Source organism: Lactuca virosa, chromosome 1 (assembly GCF_052849685.1).
Source record: "Lactuca virosa cultivar CGN04683 chromosome 1, Lactuca_virosa_CGN04683_v6, whole genome shotgun sequence".
NCBI lineage: Eukaryota > Viridiplantae > Streptophyta > Magnoliopsida > Asterales > Asteraceae > Lactuca > Lactuca virosa.
Genome location: NC_136426.1, coordinates 74,891,254 through 74,909,761, shown reverse-complemented (window position 1 = coordinate 74,909,761; position 18,508 = coordinate 74,891,254). Strand labels below are relative to the sequence as shown.

Genomic DNA, 18,508 nt, shown 5'->3' with positions numbered 1-18,508 from the left:
TTAAATTAAATTTAATGACACTTGTCACCATCTAAAATAGGTAAAAAGATAATAGGAACAAAAGTAGAAGGATATTTAATTTCTCTTACAAAATATACAATAACTTGGTGACTCTGATCTATATATGGCATTGTCTAATTTATAAAGAATGGAGAGGATGATGACTTCATATGGGGTTATAATTAGTATTTAACGGTGAACTCAAATGGAGTTAGAAAAACCGATCGACCCTAGAAGGACCTTGGTGATTTGAATTCTTAAAAGGTCTTAATTAAATGAAAATTGATTAAGATCATAAGTGGCGTACGTGTTAAAAGCAAATTAGATCATCCTAAACTTAAGTTATATATGTATGTACACGTATGCATGCATGTATTTATGTATGTATGTATGTATGTGTTTGTAAAGCTAAATTGAAATATGCATCCATAAAACAGCATTCTTTAGTCAACATCCATAATTGCTGATCTAAACATATTGAGTTGAAATAGTAAAATATGACCTGGCATTCTGATTTCTAATGGAATAGTCAAATAGAATCTAAGATGCAATTGATTTAGTTATAATAGATTCAAATTCAACAAGAAAACTGCGGCATAGATGATATGAAATTGCTTTCAGATAATGTACGTTGTTTAGCTTTTTATTGAATGTAAGATGTGTGCTTCTTGTTAAGGGTGAGCTATTACTTTTATAATTACAAGTTCTGAAGATGTCAATAATACCATCTGAGTCAAAAGTCAACGAAGGAATAAAAGTCAATGAAAGATATGTGCTTCCTGTTTTTTTTTTCTCATATAGTTTGAACCACGACATGCATGCAGACTGTTGAGGTTGATTAAAGCTATGATATTAAATATTAGGCTAATGATATGGAGGGCTTTAATTCGAAGACTTGGCAAAAGTTTTGTTAGAAGCAATGAAAAAGTTAGAATGGACGTCATTGATTAGAAAATTGTTTTCACGGTGTCTTGAGATGGTGTCTTATTCTTATAATACTCACTGGCAAATTCCATATTTAATTTTCAATCATTTTATTTTGTCTAAGTGTCGTTTAAGGCTAGTTTATGTTTCGTTTTGCCGGTGCATCAACCCGCTATTTATGACTAGACAAGTATGATAGGGTGGCAAATTGTTTATAAGCCTTTGCATTTAAAGTTTTCGAAAACCTATTTAAACACTCCAAACTGATCAAAAGCATAGACGAACATTTAAACAACCAAATTTTATTGGGGCGGGCGGGAAGTTGAACCTAGAAAAACAAGATATTATTATTAATCGTAAGATGGTCATATTTGGGCAATCCTCCAAATAAGTCGGTGAATGTTAAGGCCTCTGCACCTACTTGACACCCGATCATAAGTGCTAGTAACTAATAATTCGTATGTTTTTGCATAATGGATTATCACATTAATCACACATAAACACAATATAAAGGCGAGAATTACAAGATATAAATACAATGTAAAAGCGGGCATTACATGATAATGAGCCTAGAATAGGTCGTAATACAATTACTAGTACAAATACACTAACACGCTAACATGTCCCCGTTCTTTTATTAGGATGAAGAGTCTAAATGTTCCTACTAGATTTGAACTCATGAAATATTGTAGAAGGAAGCCCTTGGGTAAAGATATTTGTATATTACGTGGACTAATTATAAGTGACATGTAAAACTTGAACATGGCCCACAGGACCACATTGCAAATGAAGCAGATGTCGATCTCAACGTGCTTTGACTTTTGATGTTTGACCGGACTAGAAGACATGTAGGCAATATTTACATTATCGTAGTAGGCAATAGTGGCTTTGGATGATAAGGAGTGAAGTCTCGTAAAAGGTTCAGAGCGCACCTCCTAACCCTCGGATCAGCTGGGCAAGAGCAAGTGAAAAAGCATCCATCGATGTCAGATAGCCACCTCATGGCTATGATCGGATCCTGAACTCCATCAAAAGTTGGGGGCTTCGTATTTTCGAAGTCCCAATACTGAAAGGTTCTCCCAGCACCAATCCCAGCAGTTGAAACGGTTGCGGTGGCTGCAACAGCCGCAAACAAAGCAGCATAACACTCGTCAAAGTACTCCACCATGGCGGTCTTAATAGACCCAAACATCTCTGGCAATTGTGCTCGGAAGTGAGCAACAACCTCCTCCTGGAGGATCTCCCTGTCCTCAGACACAGCTGGCCCATCCTGGCCGCCAGCTCCCGATCCTGTCTCAAATCGTCTCGTCGTCATCATATTGAAAATAAACCAAGGAGATATCAAATAACATACATATCATACCAGGGGAAACAACTCCCAACAAATCGCTAGGGGTTGTGACTTCCTTGTTACACGTACGGGTCCTGTGCTTCCAATAGTATGGGCCCATACTACCTTCCACAGCTACCCGTATTTGTCTCAAGGACCATCACAACAACCCTAAAAATACACACTTGAAAACGCATACACTCAATCCTCACTCCCTAGAGGAAGGCTAACATCATGAAACTGGTCGGCTGACCCCACACAACTCATCTATGAAACTTCCACCAACCCGGCAGCACTCACATATGCTAATCATACATAACACTTGACCCTATAGACAGTCGAATATCTGATCCTACCCTAAGTCCTTCATCAGACAAGAACAGGAAATAAGATCAAACCAAACATTCTCAGGCTATAGAATCTTAGTTATCTATAACTATGATGCATACACTAAGCAACTACAGTAATGATGTCAGTTTCATATAAGGAAGAACCCTAGCCTATCAGGCATCATATAATCAGAAAATTCTATCATGCAATTCCTGAAGATCCCTGGCCTATCATTAGCATAATGTTCTAATATATCACAAGATCAAATAACAGTGTGGTAATTTGGGGTCTACTTACTGGCTCCGGCTGATCGTACACATCGCATCCTTTTTTATTATTTGAAAACAATTTGAAAATCATTTTTTTATTTTAATTTTTTTAAAATCTTTTTCCTTAGTTTGAGATTGGATTCGCACGAGTGTTCCTCCAATTTACTCAAACCAAGGCTCTGATACCAACTTGTAACATCCATAAAAATCACAAGAAATTCAAAATTTTTAAAACCAACCCAAATTCACAATTCGTTTACAAACATAGTTTTCAAAACATTTTCAACATCAGAGTCTCCCAAAATCATAAGTCAAAATATGAGGATGTGTACGGTCACGCCTTCGCCTTCCCGCGGTCATCTGATGTACCTGAAATATAACCCAAAATTGTAAGCCAATGCTTAGTGAGATCCTCCAAAATACAACCACACAAACAAATAACATATACGATAACAGCATGTCGGGTCCAATCAACCATCGGGTTGGAATGCAATACACTATGGGTCCAGTTAACCATCGGGTTGGAATACCCTAGGCCCCTCAACTATCAGGTTGGAATGCCAATACACAACGGGTCCTGTCATCCTCGGGATGGAATACCCTCAGGCCCACTCAACCATCGGGTTGGAATGCCCTCGGTCTGTTGGCTCGCGTAAAAAGCAGTAAAGCCTCAACCACCAACCAAACATGTGCACATATAGCAGATAATCATATAACAGTCTACAGACAGCAAGACAGATCTACAGATTACTAAGCATAGCATCATCCTATATACAAGGATATTGATCTAATAGATCACTACAGTACAATAGCATGCATAACAGGATATCGAATCCAATGGTTCGGCCTTGGTGGCTTCGACATGCAAGTACAGTGAGGAAAACTCACCTCACAAACTGAACAAAAGTTGATGAGGTCCCAACTCTGAATCTCATCTCTCTAACCGAGACCTATTCCCACCACTGACTAAATTCCATCAAACTCCCAAAATACCCTCAATGTCAAACTTGGTCAAAGTCAAATGGCCAAACCAACTAGATCAACTGAGTCAACCCAACCGAGTCAACTTAGAGTGCGTGCGTGGGGCGTACTCCGGAGGTCCGTTGGGTGTACACGCAGCCTCGCAGTTGACCACCATCAGGGTGGTTAACCTCGTACGCAGGGCGTACTCTGAGTAAGCGGGGCGTACCATCGCAAGTCCCAAACTTTATTAAGAGCTTAATGGCTTAAGCTCTTACATCCATAATTCAGATCCATGGCTAAAATCCTCGTAGGAGTCATAAAGTCTCAAATTTTATGACCTAGCATGTCCAAAAAGTTCTTAACATAAGATCTTATTCCATGAAGGACTTCTAAATGATGCATGAAGCTAAACTAACCATTTGGAACCCATTTTTATGACTTAAGAACCCTCCTAGGGTCTGAAAGGACAACTCAAAGGTCAAGAGCATGCCATATTCAAGATCTAACATTTTGGGACTAAAAGGTCCATAAAGACACCCAAATCTAGATCTATATGCTAGAGGGATAAAGTTACAAGCTTTATACCTTAGAAAGGTTGCAAGAGATGTAGAAATCTCAGATCCAAGTGTTCCACTCCTTAAAGATAAACTTGGATTCCTTCCTCCTTCTTCTAAGGCACCAAAAACACACTTTTAAGCTTGAAAAGGCTCCTCAAGGTGAAACTAGGGTTGCACAAACGTATGAGAGGGATGGAGGCAGCTAAGGTGAATGAAATGAGGCCATAAGAGTGCTTAAATATGAGTCACACCCTAAAAATTAGGGTTTCCTTAATTGGCAAGTACGCCTCGCGTACACTGATGTACGCCCTACGTACTAGGGCACGCCCTAGTACGCTCAGCGTACTCCGAAGGCCAAATTACAAAAATGCCACTAGGGCTCCTTTTGCACACTTTCTTGAACTTAGGGACCAAAATGCAACATAATTAAATTATAGGGTTGAAATTAGAAGTACCTTATCATCGGGATGTTACACGTATTTTGTACATTCCAGCAACAACATTTTCTTAAACTCATTTATCCAAAATACATGTGACATGATTTGGTTTAGTGGTTAATTACTACTTAGTAACAATGATAATACCAAGCATCAAACAATTTATAATTAAGAGCATTATTATTAACAATCAGTTTAAACTAGTGGTCAAGGAAAGGGAAAACAATAGCAACCTACTTTCACGTCCATATTTAATATACAGACTATTTTCTTGGGAAAAGTTCAAACAATAGCAATCTACTTACATTTTATAATACAAAATAAATATTATGAAATACAATATTGAAAGACACAACAAAGACCATTCGTTGTATCCAATGATCAAGGGTCCTGACAAAAATACACAGTAGGCATCTACATACTGACCAACGTGTGACATTCACAAAGCCGCCAACGAATGGTCTTATACCTTATAACTAGTCATCCCATTCTTGACCCCAAGTTCATGAGTATGTAATTGTACTTGGAGCTGCTAGAAACAAGGTTTGAGTATGTTATTGTACTTGGAGCTGCTAGAAACAAGGTTTTGCGACCGGACAAAGAACTCCACTAATATCCTTCCTTTCTTGACCCCTCATATAACATTACATATATGTAGTTTGCTTATGATATGCTCCATACAATATACAAGTCCACCAACAAGTACTTATACAATAAGTTTTTATCAACCATACGAGTTCCAACATAGGATAGTTTTCATCATCCAACTTAAACCCAAGCCTAAATTAGAAATTATCGAAGACGTCTTATGAATTAAATACATCATATTTATTCGTCAACACAAAGTATAACCAAGAAATATAATAACCAAACAATGTATCTATTAGAATAAATCATAACCAATTCATATGTAAATTACAATCATTTAACAATTAATTTTAGATATTCATTTAAAACAGAGCGATATGAGTACGTTAGACGTATTGATAGTTTATTAAAAAAAACAAAAGAAGTAAAACCCTAAATTTGATCCTTTTTCAAGAAAATGGTGTCGCATGTAGAGAGAGGTGTTAGAAAACAGGGATACTTTGTGGACGCCGGAAGAAATTATTCGGATCAACTTTGGCCTTGATTCGAATCAACTTCTGAAAATTGTCCCTTTTCCAGTACCTCTCACCCCAAGGACTGGCTTCTTCATAATTAGAACTTCCAACACCCAAATCCAAATCATTGTAGTTGGAATATGCCTCTCTTGGGTTCTTTGACACATAAGGCGTCAATAACTCGTCCAAGCTTCGCAGCCACATTATCCTCTTGAGCGATGTAGGGGTTGTGTCTGAAGTTTGACCGTTAAAATTAACAGTCTTGAGAATCTGTAACAACACCCCAGCTCTATGAGGATATGGAATTGCTGACTCCGAGTAATCAGCCATCCTTCCGCCAAAAGGATTGATCATGAGAAGTGCCGATCCGTCGTTTTGCATGAGCTTTCTCCATATCTTTCTTAGGCCGCGTATGGGAATTGGTGTCCGGACATAGTCTGATTTACTTTTATTGTTCAGCTTGGCTATAGCAGACCGGTTCGTGAGGATCTCGATTGGGGTGGAGCTTGGCAAGCCCCAAAACACAACGGTCGATTGGATGCTTCTAATTTCTTCACAAATCTCTCGTCTAACACCGAGCTCAGGAAATTTTTCGTCCAGCAACGGAAGCAATGTGTCCCTTGTGCCCTGATAAATTCCTTCGAACATAATTCGTATGGTTTTCTTGGTGGTGTTGCCAATATATTCGGCAAACACCTGAGTCCTTATGTGTAGATTTCTATCAATAGTTGGCGCAACGTATTGATATTTATGGAAATTTTTGGTTGCCCCTTCTTCCAAAGTTTTATTCAGTATGAATACAGTTACTTTTTCTGGAACTGGAACCAACCTGAGCTTCCATGCAAGAACGATTCCAAAACTGGAAGCACCGCCTCCTCGTATTGCCCAAAACAAATCTTTACCCATCGACTTCCTGTCGAGAATATTTCCATTGACATCCATAAAGCGAACATCCAAAACATTATCAGCAGCAGTACCATATTTCCTCAGTAGGTTTCCGTAGCCACCACCGCCCATGTACCCGCCAACACCCACCGTGGGGCAAACACCTGCCGGGAAATACAAGGTGTCAGTCTTCTGAGAAATACTGTAATAGAGTTCACCAAGCACAGCACCTGGCTGGACCCATGCGGTCCTGTTAGCTACGTCCACGTCTATAGACCTCATGTTGGTGAAATCAAGCATAACAAACGGAACATCAGCAGTGTATGATAGGCCTTCATAGTCATGGCCCCCACTCCTGATCCTGATCTCGTATCCATGTTTCTTTGCGCAGAATAGAGCCTTTTGGACAAGTGTTTCATCCACAGGTGTCACGATGATTGATGGTTTAGGAGTGGAGGGTTTAAGGAACCTAGTGTTTTGCACTGCGACTTGCCAAATGGGAATGAAAGAAGCATTCACAGGTGTGAAAATGAGTTGAGAGAAGGAGGTGACATTGTTGGATTTGGGCTGTATGCAACTCATGAAATTTTCCGTACCTGGTGTAACATCAACAAGGGAAGATAAGTTTGCCCATGAGTTACAAAAGGAAAGACAAAGAACCAGGAGGAAGACGACAGAGGAGCTTATTTGAGACTTCTTCATGTTAATTTGATGGGTTTGAATATCGATGTCAGTGTCTTATTTATAAAGACTATAGGGCATAGAGTTGACTTCAAAATGGGGCTATAAAAATGGTGAATTCAAATGGGGTTAGAAAAAACCTAGAAGGAGCTTGCTGATTCGAATTTATCAAAAGGTTTTAAATGAAAATTGATTCCCATCATAAGTGATGTCTTCATACTAAAAGCTAAATTGATTATCCTTAATTTTAGATTATATATGTTGTGTTTGTCTGTGTGTCTGTGTGTTTAAACTAAATTCACATAAGGATTCACAAAACAAAAACAAAATTCTTTAGTCAATGCTGACCTAAACACATTGAGTTGAAATGGTAAATTGCGACCTCACATTCTGATTCCTAATGGAATAGTCAATTCCGCTCTCTATCTGTGATACACTTGATTTAGTTAACGTAGATTCCGTTTCAAGTTTTCAACTAGAAAATTGCGGTCTGGATAGTATAGTTTTTAAGGTATTAATCTCGTCAAATATACTTATTTAATTCTCAAAAGTGTTTAAGATATGTGCTTCCTGTTAACGACCACCATTCACAAGTAATTACAAGTTTGAAAATTTCAATTATACCCTTTGAATCAAAAGTCAGTGGAGAAAATAATGAAAACACTAATTAAAATCATTTTACCTTTTGTTCCTAATTTTCTTCGTACCTATTTAAGATGATAACAAGTGTCTCTAAACTTAACATCTCAATCAAATTTAAATTAAATTTAATGACACTTGTCACCATCTAAAATAGGTAAAAAGATAATAGGAACAAAAGTAGAAGGATATTTAATTTCTCTTACAAAATATACAATAACTTGGTGACTCTGATCTATATATGGCATTGTCTAATTTATAAAGAATGGAGAGGATGATGACTTCATATGGGGTTATAATTAGTATTTAACGGTGAACTCAAATGGAGTTAGAAAAACCGATCGACCCTAGAAGGACCTTGGTGATTTGAATTCTTAAAAGGTCTTAATTAAATGAAAATTGATTAAGATCATAAGTGGCGTACGTGTTAAAAGCAAATTAGATCATCCTAAACTTAAGTTATATATGTATGTACACGTATGCATGCATGTATTTATGTATGTATGTATGTATGTGTTTGTAAAGCTAAATTGAAATATGCATCCATAAAACAGCATTCTTTAGTCAACATCCATAATTGCTGATCTAAACATATTGAGTTGAAATAGTAAAATATGACCTGGCATTCTGATTTCTAATGGAATAGTCAAATAGAATCTAAGATGCAATTGATTTAGTTATAATAGATTCAAATTCAACAAGAAAACTGCGGCATAGATGATATGAAATTGCTTTCAGATAATGTACGTTGTTTAGCTTTTTATTGAATGTAAGATGTGTGCTTCTTGTTAAGGGTGAGCTATTACTTTTATAATTACAAGTTCTGAAGATGTCAATAATACCATCTGAGTCAAAAGTCAACGAAGGAATAAAAGTCAATGAAAGATATGTGCTTCCTGTTTTTTTTTTCTCATATAGTTTGAACCACGACATGCATGCAGACTGTTGAGGTTGATTAAAGCTATGATATTAAATATTAGGCTAATGATATGGAGGGCTTTAATTCGAAGACTTGGCAAAAGTTTTGTTAGAAGCAATGAAAAAGTTAGAATGGACGTCATTGATTAGAAAATTGTTTTCACGGTGTCTTGAGATGGTGTCTTATTCTTATAATACTCACTGGCAAATTCCATATTTAATTTTCAATCATTTTATTTTGTCTAAGTGTCGTTTAAGGCTAGTTTATGTTTCGTTTTGCCGGTGCATCAACCCGCTATTTATGACTAGACAAGTATGATAGGGTGGCAAATTGTTTATAAGCCTTTGCATTTAAAGTTTTCGAAAACCTATTTAAACACTCCAAACTGATCAAAAGCATAGACGAACATTTAAACAACCAAATTTTATTGGGGCGGGCGGGAAGTTGAACCTAGAAAAACAAGATATTATTATTAATCGTAAGATGGTCATATTTGGGCAATCCTCCAAATAAGTCGGTGAATGTTAAGGCCTCTGCACCTACTTGACACCCGATCATAAGTGCTAGTAACTAATAATTCGTATGTTTTTGCATAATGGATTATCACATTAATCACACATAAACACAATATAAAGGCGAGAATTACAAGATATAAATACAATGTAAAAGCGGGCATTACATGATAATGAGCCTAGAATAGGTCGTAATACAATTACTAGTACAAATACACTAACACGCTAACATGTCCCCGTTCTTTTATTAGGATGAAGAGTCTAAATGTTCCTACTAGATTTGAACTCATGAAATATTGTAGAAGGAAGCCCTTGGGTAAAGATATTTGTATATTACGTGGACTAATTATAAGTGACATGTAAAACTTGAACATGGCCCACAGGACCACATTGCAAATGAAGCAGATGTCGATCTCAACGTGCTTTGACTTTTGATGTTTGACCGGACTAGAAGACATGTAGGCAATATTTACATTATCGTAGTAGGCAATAGTGGCTTTGGATGATAAGGAGTGAAGTCTCGTAAAAGGTTCAGAGCGCACCTCCTAACCCTCGGATCAGCTGGGCAAGAGCAAGTGAAAAAGCATCCATCGATGTCAGATAGCCACCTCATGGCTATGATCGGATCATGAACTCCATCAAAAGTTGGGGGCTTCGTATTTTCGAAGTCCCAATACTGAAAGGTTCTCCCAGCACCAATCCCAGCAGTTGAAACGGTTGCGGTGGCTGCAACAGCCGCAAACAAAGCAGCATAACACTCGTCAAAGTACTCCACCATGGCGGTCTTAATAGACCCAAACATCTCTGGCAATTGTGCTCGGAAGTGAGCAACAACCTCCTCCTGGAGGATCTCCCTGTCCTCAGACACAGCTGGCCCATCCTGGCCGCCAGCTCCCGATCCTGTCTCAAATCGTCTCGTCGTCATCATATTGAAAATAAACCAAGGAGATATCAAATAACATACATATCATACCAGGGGAAACAACTCCCAACAAATCGCTAGGGGTTGTGACTTCCTTGTTACACGTACGGGTCCTGTGCTTCCAATAGTATGGGCCCATACTACCTTCCACAGCTACCCGTATTTGTCTCAAGGACCATCACAACAACCCTAAAAATACACACTTGAAAACGCATACACTCAATCCTCACTCCCTAGAGGAAGGCTAACATCATGAAACTGGTCGGCTGACCCCACACAACTCATCTATGAAACTTCCACCAACCCGGCAGCACTCACATATGCTAATCATACATAACACTTGACCCTATAGACAGTCGAATATCTGATCCTACCCTAAGTCCTTCATCAGACAAGAACAGGAAATAAGATCAAACCAAACATTCTCAGGCTATAGAATCTTAGTTATCTATAACTATGATGCATACACTAAGCAACTACAGTAATGATGTCAGTTTCATATAAGGAAGAACCCTAGCCTATCAGGCATCATATAATCAGAAAATTCTATCATGCAATTCCTGAAGATCCCTGGCCTATCATTAGCATAATGTTCTAATATATCACAAGATCAAATAACAGTGTGGTAATTTGGGGTCTACTTACTGGCTCCGGCTGATCGTACACATCGCATCCTTTTTTATTATTTGAAAACAATTTGAAAATCATTTTTTTATTTTAATTTTTTTAAAATCTTTTTCCTTAGTTTGAGACTGGATTCGCACGAGTGTTCCTCCAATTTACTCAAACCAAGGCTCTGATACCAACTTGTAACATCCATAAAAATCACAAGAAATTCAAAATTTTTAAAACCAACCCAAATTCACAATTCGTTTACAAACATAGTTTTCAAAACATTTTCAACATCAGAGTCTCCCAAAATCATAAGTCAAAATATGAGGATGTGTACGGTCACGCCTTCGCCTTCCCGCGGTCATCTGATGTACCTGAAATATAACCCAAAATTGTAAGCCAATGCTTAGTGAGATCCTCCAAAATACAACCACACAAACAAATAACATATACGATAACAGCATGTCGGGTCCAATCAACCATCGGGTTGGAATGCAATACACTATGGGTCCAGTTAACCATCGGGTTGGAATACCCTAGGCCCCTCAACTATCAGGTTGGAATGCCAATACACAACGGGTCCTGTCATCCTCGGGATGGAATACCCTCAGGCCCACTCAACCATCGGGTTGGAATGCCCTCGGTCTGTTGGCTCGCGTAAAAAGCAGTAAAGCCTCAACCACCAACCAAACATGTGCACATATAGCAGATAATCATATAACAGTCTACAGACAGCAAGACAGATCTACAGATTACTAAGCATAGCATCATCCTATATACAAGGATATTGATCTAATAGATCACTACAGTACAATAGCATGCATAACAGGATATCGAATCCAATGGTTCGGCCTTGGTGGCTTCGACATGCAAGTACAGTGAGGAAAACTCACCTCACAAACTGAACAAAAGTTGATGAGGTCCCAACTCTGAATCTCATCTCTCTAACCGAGACCTATTCCCACCACTGACTAAATTCCATCAAACTCCCAAAATACCCTCAATGTCAAACTTGGTCAAAGTCAAATGGCCAAACCAACTAGATCAACTGAGTCAACCCAACCGAGTCAACTTAGAGTGCGTGCGTGGGGCGTACTCCGGAGGTCCGTTGGGTGTACACGCAGCCTCGCAGTTGACCACCATCAGGGTGGTTAACCTCGTACGCAGGGCGTACTCTGAGTAAGCGGGGCGTACCATCGCAAGTCCCAAACTTTATTAAGAGCTTAATGGCTTAAGCTCTTACATCCATAATTCAGATCCATGGCTAAAATCCTCGTAGGAGTCATAAAGTCTCAAATTTTATGACCTAGCATGTCCAAAAAGTTCTTAACATAAGATCTTATTCCATGAAGGACTTCTAAATGATGCATGAAGCTAAACTAACCATTTGGAACCCATTTTTATGACTTAAGAACCCTCCTAGGGTCTGAAAGGACAACTCAAAGGTCAAGAGCATGCCATATTCAAGATCTAACATTTTGGGACTAAAAGGTCCATAAAGACACCCAAATCTAGATCTATATGCTAGAGGGATAAAGTTACAAGCTTTATACCTTAGAAAGGTTGCAAGAGATGTAGAAATCTCAGATCCAAGTGTTCCACTCCTTAAAGATAAACTTGGATTCCTTCCTCCTTCTTCTAAGGCACCAAAAACACACTTTTAAGCTTGAAAAGGCTCCTCAAGGTGAAACTAGGGTTGCACAAACGTATGAGAGGGATGGAGGCAGCTAAGGTGAATGAAATGAGGCCATAAGAGTGCTTAAATATGAGTCACACCCTAAAAATTAGGGTTTCCTTAATTGGCAAGTACGCCCCGCGTACACTGATGTACGCCCTACGTACTAGGGCACGCCCTAGTACGCTCAGCGTACTCCGAAGGCCAAATTACAAAAATGCCACTAGGGCTCCTTTTGCACACTTTCTTGAACTTAGGGACCAAAATGCAACATAATTAAATTATAGGGTTGAAATTAGAAGTACCTTATCATCGGGATGTTACACGTATTTTGTACATTCCAGCAACAACATTTTCTTAAACTCATTTATCCAAAATACATGTGACATGATTTGGTTTAGTGGTTAATTACTACTTAGTAACAATGATAATACCAAGCATCAAACAATTTATAATTAAGAGCATTATTATTAACAATCAGTTTAAACTAGTGGTCAAGGAAAGGGAAAACAATAGCAACCTACTTTCACGTCCATATTTAATATACAGACTATTTTCTTGGGAAAAGTTCAAACAATAGCAATCTACTTACATTTTATAATACAAAATAAATATTATGAAATACAATATTGAAAGACACAACAAAGACCATTCGTTGTATCCAATGATCAAGGGTCCTGACAAAAATACACAGTAGGCATCTACATACTGACCAACGTGTGACATTCACAAAGCCGCCAACGAATGGTCTTATACCTTATAACTAGTCATCCCATTCTTGACCCCAAGTTCATGAGTATGTAATTGTACTTGGAGCTGCTAGAAACAAGGTTTGAGTATGTTATTGTACTTGGAGCTGCTAGAAACAAGGTTTTGCGACCGGACAAAGAAGTCCACTAATATCCTTCCTTTCTTGACCCCTCATATAACATTACATATATGTAGTTTGCTTATGATATGCTCCATACAATATACAAGTCCACCAACAAGTACTTATACAATAAGTTTTTATCAACCATACGAGTTCCAACATAGGATAGTTTTCATCATCCAACTTAAACCCAAGCCTAAATTAGAAATTATCGAAGACGTCTTATGAATTAAATACATCATATTTATTCGTCAACACAAAGTATAACCAAGAAATATAATAACCAAACAATGTATCTATTAGAATAAATCATAACCAATTCATATGTAAATTACAATCATTTAACAATTAATTTTAGATATTCATTTAAAACAGAGCGATATGAGTACGTTAGACGTATTGATAGTTTATTAAAAAAACAAAAGAAGTAAAACCCTAAATTTGATCCTTTTTCAAGAAAATGGTGTCGCATGTAGAGAGAGGTGTTAGAAAACAGGGATACTTTGTGGACGCCGGAAGAAATTATTCGGATCAACTTTGGCCTTGATTCGAATCAACTTCTGAAAATTGTCCCTTTTCCAGTACCTCTCACCCCAAAGACTGGCTTCTTCATAATTAGAACTTCCAACACCCAAATCCAAATCATTGTAGTTGGAATATGCCTCTCTTGGGTTCTTTGACACATAAGGCGTCAATAACTCGTCCAAGCTTCGCAGCCACATTATCCTCTTGAGCGATGTAGGGGTTGTGTCTGAAGTTTGACCGTTAAAATTAACAGTCTTGAGAATCTGTAACAACACCCCAGCTCTATGAGGATATGGAATTGCTGACTCCGAGTAATCAGCCATCCTTCCGCCAAAAGGATTGATCATGAGAAGTGCCGATCCGTCGTTTTGCATGAGCTTTCTCCATATCTGTCTTAGGCCGTGTATGGGAATTGGTGTCCGGACATAGTCTGATTTACTTTTATTGTTCAGCTTGGCTATAGCAGACCGGTTCGTGAGGATCTCGATTGGGGTGGAGCTTGGCAAGCCCCAAAACACAACGGTCGATTGGATGCTTCTAATTTCTTCACAAATCTCTCGTCTAACACCGAGCTCAGGAAATTTTTCGTCCAGCAACGGAAGCAATGTGTCCCTTGTGCCCTGATAAATTCCTTCGAACATAATTCGTATGGTTTTCTTGGTGGTGTTGCCAATATATTCGGCAAACACCTGAGTCCTTATGTGTAGATTTCTATCAATAGTTGGCGCAACGTATTGATATTTATGGAAAATTTTGGTTGCCCCTTCTTCCAAAGTTTTATTCAGTATGAATACAGTTACTTTTTCTGGAACTGGAACCAACCTGAGCTTCCATGCAAGAACGATTCCAAAACTGGAAGCACCGCCTCCTCGTATTGCCCAAAACAAATCTTTACCCATCGACTTCCTGTCGAGAATATTTCCATTGACATCCATAAAGCGAACATCCAAAACATTATCAGCAGCAGTACCATATTTCCTCAGTAGGTTTCCGTAGCCACCACCGCCCATGTACCCGCCAACACCCACCGTGGGGCAAACACCTGCCGGGAAATACAAGGTGTCGGTCTTCTGAGAAATACTGTAATAGAGTTCACCAAGCACAGCACCTGGCTGGACCCATGCGGTCCTGTTAGCTACGTCCACGTCTATAGACCTCATGTTGGTGAAATCAAGCATAACAAACGGAACATCAGCAGTGTATGATAGGCCTTCATAGTCATGGCCCCCACTCCTGATCCTGATCTCGTACCCATGTTTCTTTGCGCAGAATAGAGCCTTTTGGACAAGTGTTTCATCCACAGGTGTCACGATGATTGATGGTTTAGGAGTGGAGGGTTTAAGGAACCTAGTGTTTTGCACTGCGACTTGCCAAATGGGAATGAAAGAAGCATTCACAGGTGTGAAAATGAGTTGAGAGAAGGAGGTGACATTGTTGGATTTGGGCTGTATGCAACTCATGAAATTTTCCGTACCTGGTGTAACATCAACAAGGGAAGATAAGTTTGCCCATGAGTTACAAAAGGAAAGACAAAGAACCAGGAGGAAGACGACAGAGGAGCTTATTTGAGACTTCTTCATGTTAATTTGATGGGTTTGAATATCGATGTCAGTGTCTTATTTATAAAGACTATAGGGCATAGAGTTGACTTCAAAATGGGGCTATAAAAATGGTGAATTCAAATGGGGTTAGAAAAAACCTAGAAGGAGCTTGCTGATTCGAATTTATCAAAAGGTTTTAAATGAAAATTGATTCCCATCATAAGTGATGTCTTTATACTAAAAGCTAAATTGATTTTTTAAGTTTACCTTATGTATGTATGTATGTATGTATGTATGTATGTATGTATGTGTTTTTTTAATTATGTACGAATGTATATATGTATGTATATAAGTACGTATGTACCTATGTATGTGTGTATGTATGTGTTTTTAAAATCTGAATTGACATAAGCATTCAGAAAACAACATTCTTTAGTCAAAATCCTTAATTGCTGATTTAAACATATTGAGTTGAAATAGTAAAATGCAACCTGGAATTCTGATTGCTAATGAAATAGTCAAATAGACTCTAAGATGCATTTGATTTAGTTAGAATAGATTCCAATTCAACAAGAAATTTGAGGCATATAGACAGTATGAGTTCGTTTTCAGATAATGTTGTTTAATGTTTTAATGAATTTTCAGGAATTTGTAAGATATGTGCTTCTTGTTAAGGACGAGCAATTGTTTTGTAATTACAGGTTTGAAAATTTCAATAATACCGTCTGAGTCAAAAGTAAACGGAAGATATGTGCTTCCTGTGTTTGTTTTTCACAAAGTTCGAACCACACGTCATGCATGCAGACTGTTGAGGTTGATTAAAGCTATGATATTTAATATTAGGCTAATGATATGGAAAGTTTTAATGCGAAGACTTGGCAAATGTTTTGTTAAGCACGCATACACGTTGGAAAAAGTTCTAATGGTCACTGATTAAAAAAAGCGTTTTGGGGCTGTCTTGGACGTCATTGATTGGCAAATTCAATGTTTAATTTTCACTCATTTTATTCTGTGGGAGTAGTATAGAGGTGGTATGAGGATGAGACGGAGGTTTATGGGTGTTGTATGTATGATGTATTGTAGAGTGGTGAGAGGTGGTGGAGTGTAATGGATTTTGGAGTGATATGGGAATTCAATCGGTTGTATGGTATATATATATATATATATATATATATATATATATATATATATATATATATATATATATATATATATATATATAGGCTTAGTTTATTCTATTCAAAGTAATTAGAGTAAATTACAAGAATCGTCCCTCGTGTAGGTGTCAAAATACACGTTTAGTCCCTATTTTCAAAAATTAACTCGGACCATCCCTGTATAATTATTTTTTCAGTCGGGTCGTCCCTACAAACATAAAATGACCTTTTTGCCCTTAAGTGATTTCTTTTTCAATTTTATTTTATTTATTTATCATTTTCAGGTTTAAAAAAAACAAATATCCCCCCCCCCAACTTCATATCTCTCATTCTCACCGTGTTCTCTTACTCTCCGTTTCTGACGAACACGAAACAACACCACCACCGGTCAACACTAACACCACCGGTCAAACCCTAAACCCATTGAAATCGACCTTCATCCCAAACACCACTACCGACATCCCCTTTCACCTCCCCCGACCACCACAAGGAATGAGATGGGAGTGCACAGGTGACGATGACGCCCTCACAACAACCACCCCCATCATCAAAACCAAATTTTCTCACCATTAAACGAAACCCAGATGCTCCAATTTGATGTAAAACCAAATCTTTTAAACCACAATTTCGCACTTGATTCAAGTCCAACTCCATACCTACTTCAGTTGATCAAAGTAACAGATTTGATCAAAGCAACGACTTTTCACATCCCTGATTTACCTTTTTCTAATCACCTATTCACGCCCTTCAATCGTATCTGAAACCCTATGCTACACTTCTTTATCATTCACCACCACCAATCCTGTCGGTTCATTATCTCACAGAAGGGCGATTTTCTGAAAAATCGAGACCAAACCATTTGAAATCGAAGAAGAAGGGGTGTATGGTTCTTTCTTTTCTAACCCATTTGAGATTTCAAAAATGAAAATCCATTATGGGGGAAACTTGACTGGAAAGACGGTGGTGGTATAATGGATGTCGACAGGGAAGAAGATCATGTTCGTGGCAACACAGAAGGGTTCGTCAAAGCCTGCAGGTCGGAGATGAGACACAGTGAGAGAGGAGAACAGGTGTTGAAGAAGAATGGTGAGTAACACTACTAGAAAAACAGCCTTTTACGACGCGCAATGCGTGTCGTAAAACGCTCAGACGACGCGCAAATGCGTGTCAAGAAAGGCCCTGTCATAACGAGAGACGACACGCTTTTGCGCGTCGTCTATAGACGACGCGCATTTACGACGCGCATTTACAACACGCATTTACGACGCACAATGTGTATCAAGGAAGCCCCTGTCATAAAGGAAGACGACACGCATTTGCGTGTCGTAAGTTTACGACGCACGTTTAGGACACGCATTGCGTATCATTAAAGCCCCTGTCATAAATGAAGATGACACGCATTTGCGTGTCATTAACTTCAGCAACCATTAACGATATACATTTACGACGCGTCTTTACGATACTCATTTACGCATAATACAAAAATATGGAAACAAATATATACCAAAACAATGAATATCATCCATAACATCATGTCAAAAAATTGTAATACATTGGTATTAAGGGGATCTGATTGTACACTGTTAATAAGAGGTTTTCCCTAACTATATAACCTAATACTACATTGCTATTAACGGACACCTTGTTTCAGATATC

At 38.2% G+C, this 18,508-nt stretch overlaps 2 protein-coding genes across 4 annotated transcripts; both read right to left on the bottom strand.

Moving 5' to 3' along the window:
* Positions 1-5,658: 5,658 nt before the first annotated feature.
* Positions 5,659-7,704, bottom strand: LOC145146848 (tetrahydroberberine oxidase-like). 2 transcript variants are annotated; one of them, XM_079075033.1, is made up of 2 exons: positions 7,029-7,704; positions 5,659-6,962 (listed from the first exon to the last, which is right to left on the bottom strand). In XM_079075033.1, the coding sequence occupies exons 1-2, from the start codon at positions 7,498-7,500 to the stop codon at positions 5,881-5,883; spliced, it is 1,554 nt and encodes a 517-aa protein (XP_078931159.1). In that variant the 5' UTR covers positions 7,501-7,704; the 3' UTR covers positions 5,659-5,880. The 2 variants fall into 2 exon arrangements, with proteins under 2 accessions (XP_078931159.1, XP_078931158.1); XM_079075032.1 differs by having other exon boundaries at positions 5,659-7,704.
* A 6,202-nt stretch (positions 7,705-13,906) lies between these two features.
* On the bottom strand, positions 13,907-15,914 carry LOC145146821 (tetrahydroberberine oxidase-like). 2 transcript variants are annotated; one of them, XM_079075031.1, is made up of 2 exons: positions 15,263-15,914; positions 13,907-15,196 (listed from the first exon to the last, which is right to left on the bottom strand). In XM_079075031.1, exons 1-2 carry the CDS (start codon positions 15,732-15,734, stop codon positions 14,115-14,117), a joined length of 1,554 nt encoding a protein of 517 aa, XP_078931157.1. In that variant the 5' UTR covers positions 15,735-15,914; the 3' UTR covers positions 13,907-14,114. The 2 variants fall into 2 exon arrangements, with proteins under 2 accessions (XP_078931157.1, XP_078931156.1); XM_079075030.1 differs by having other exon boundaries at positions 13,907-15,913.
* Positions 15,915-18,508: the final 2,594 nt, after the last annotated feature.

Excerpts from the sequence above, each read along its gene's own strand:
- LOC145146848 (XM_079075032.1), bottom strand. The coding sequence starts at position 7,500 with ATGAAGAAGTCTCAAATAAGCTCCTCTGTCGTCTTCCTCCTGGTTCTT.
- LOC145146821 (XM_079075030.1), bottom strand. The coding sequence starts at position 15,734 with ATGAAGAAGTCTCAAATAAGCTCCTCTGTCGTCTTCCTCCTGGTTCTT.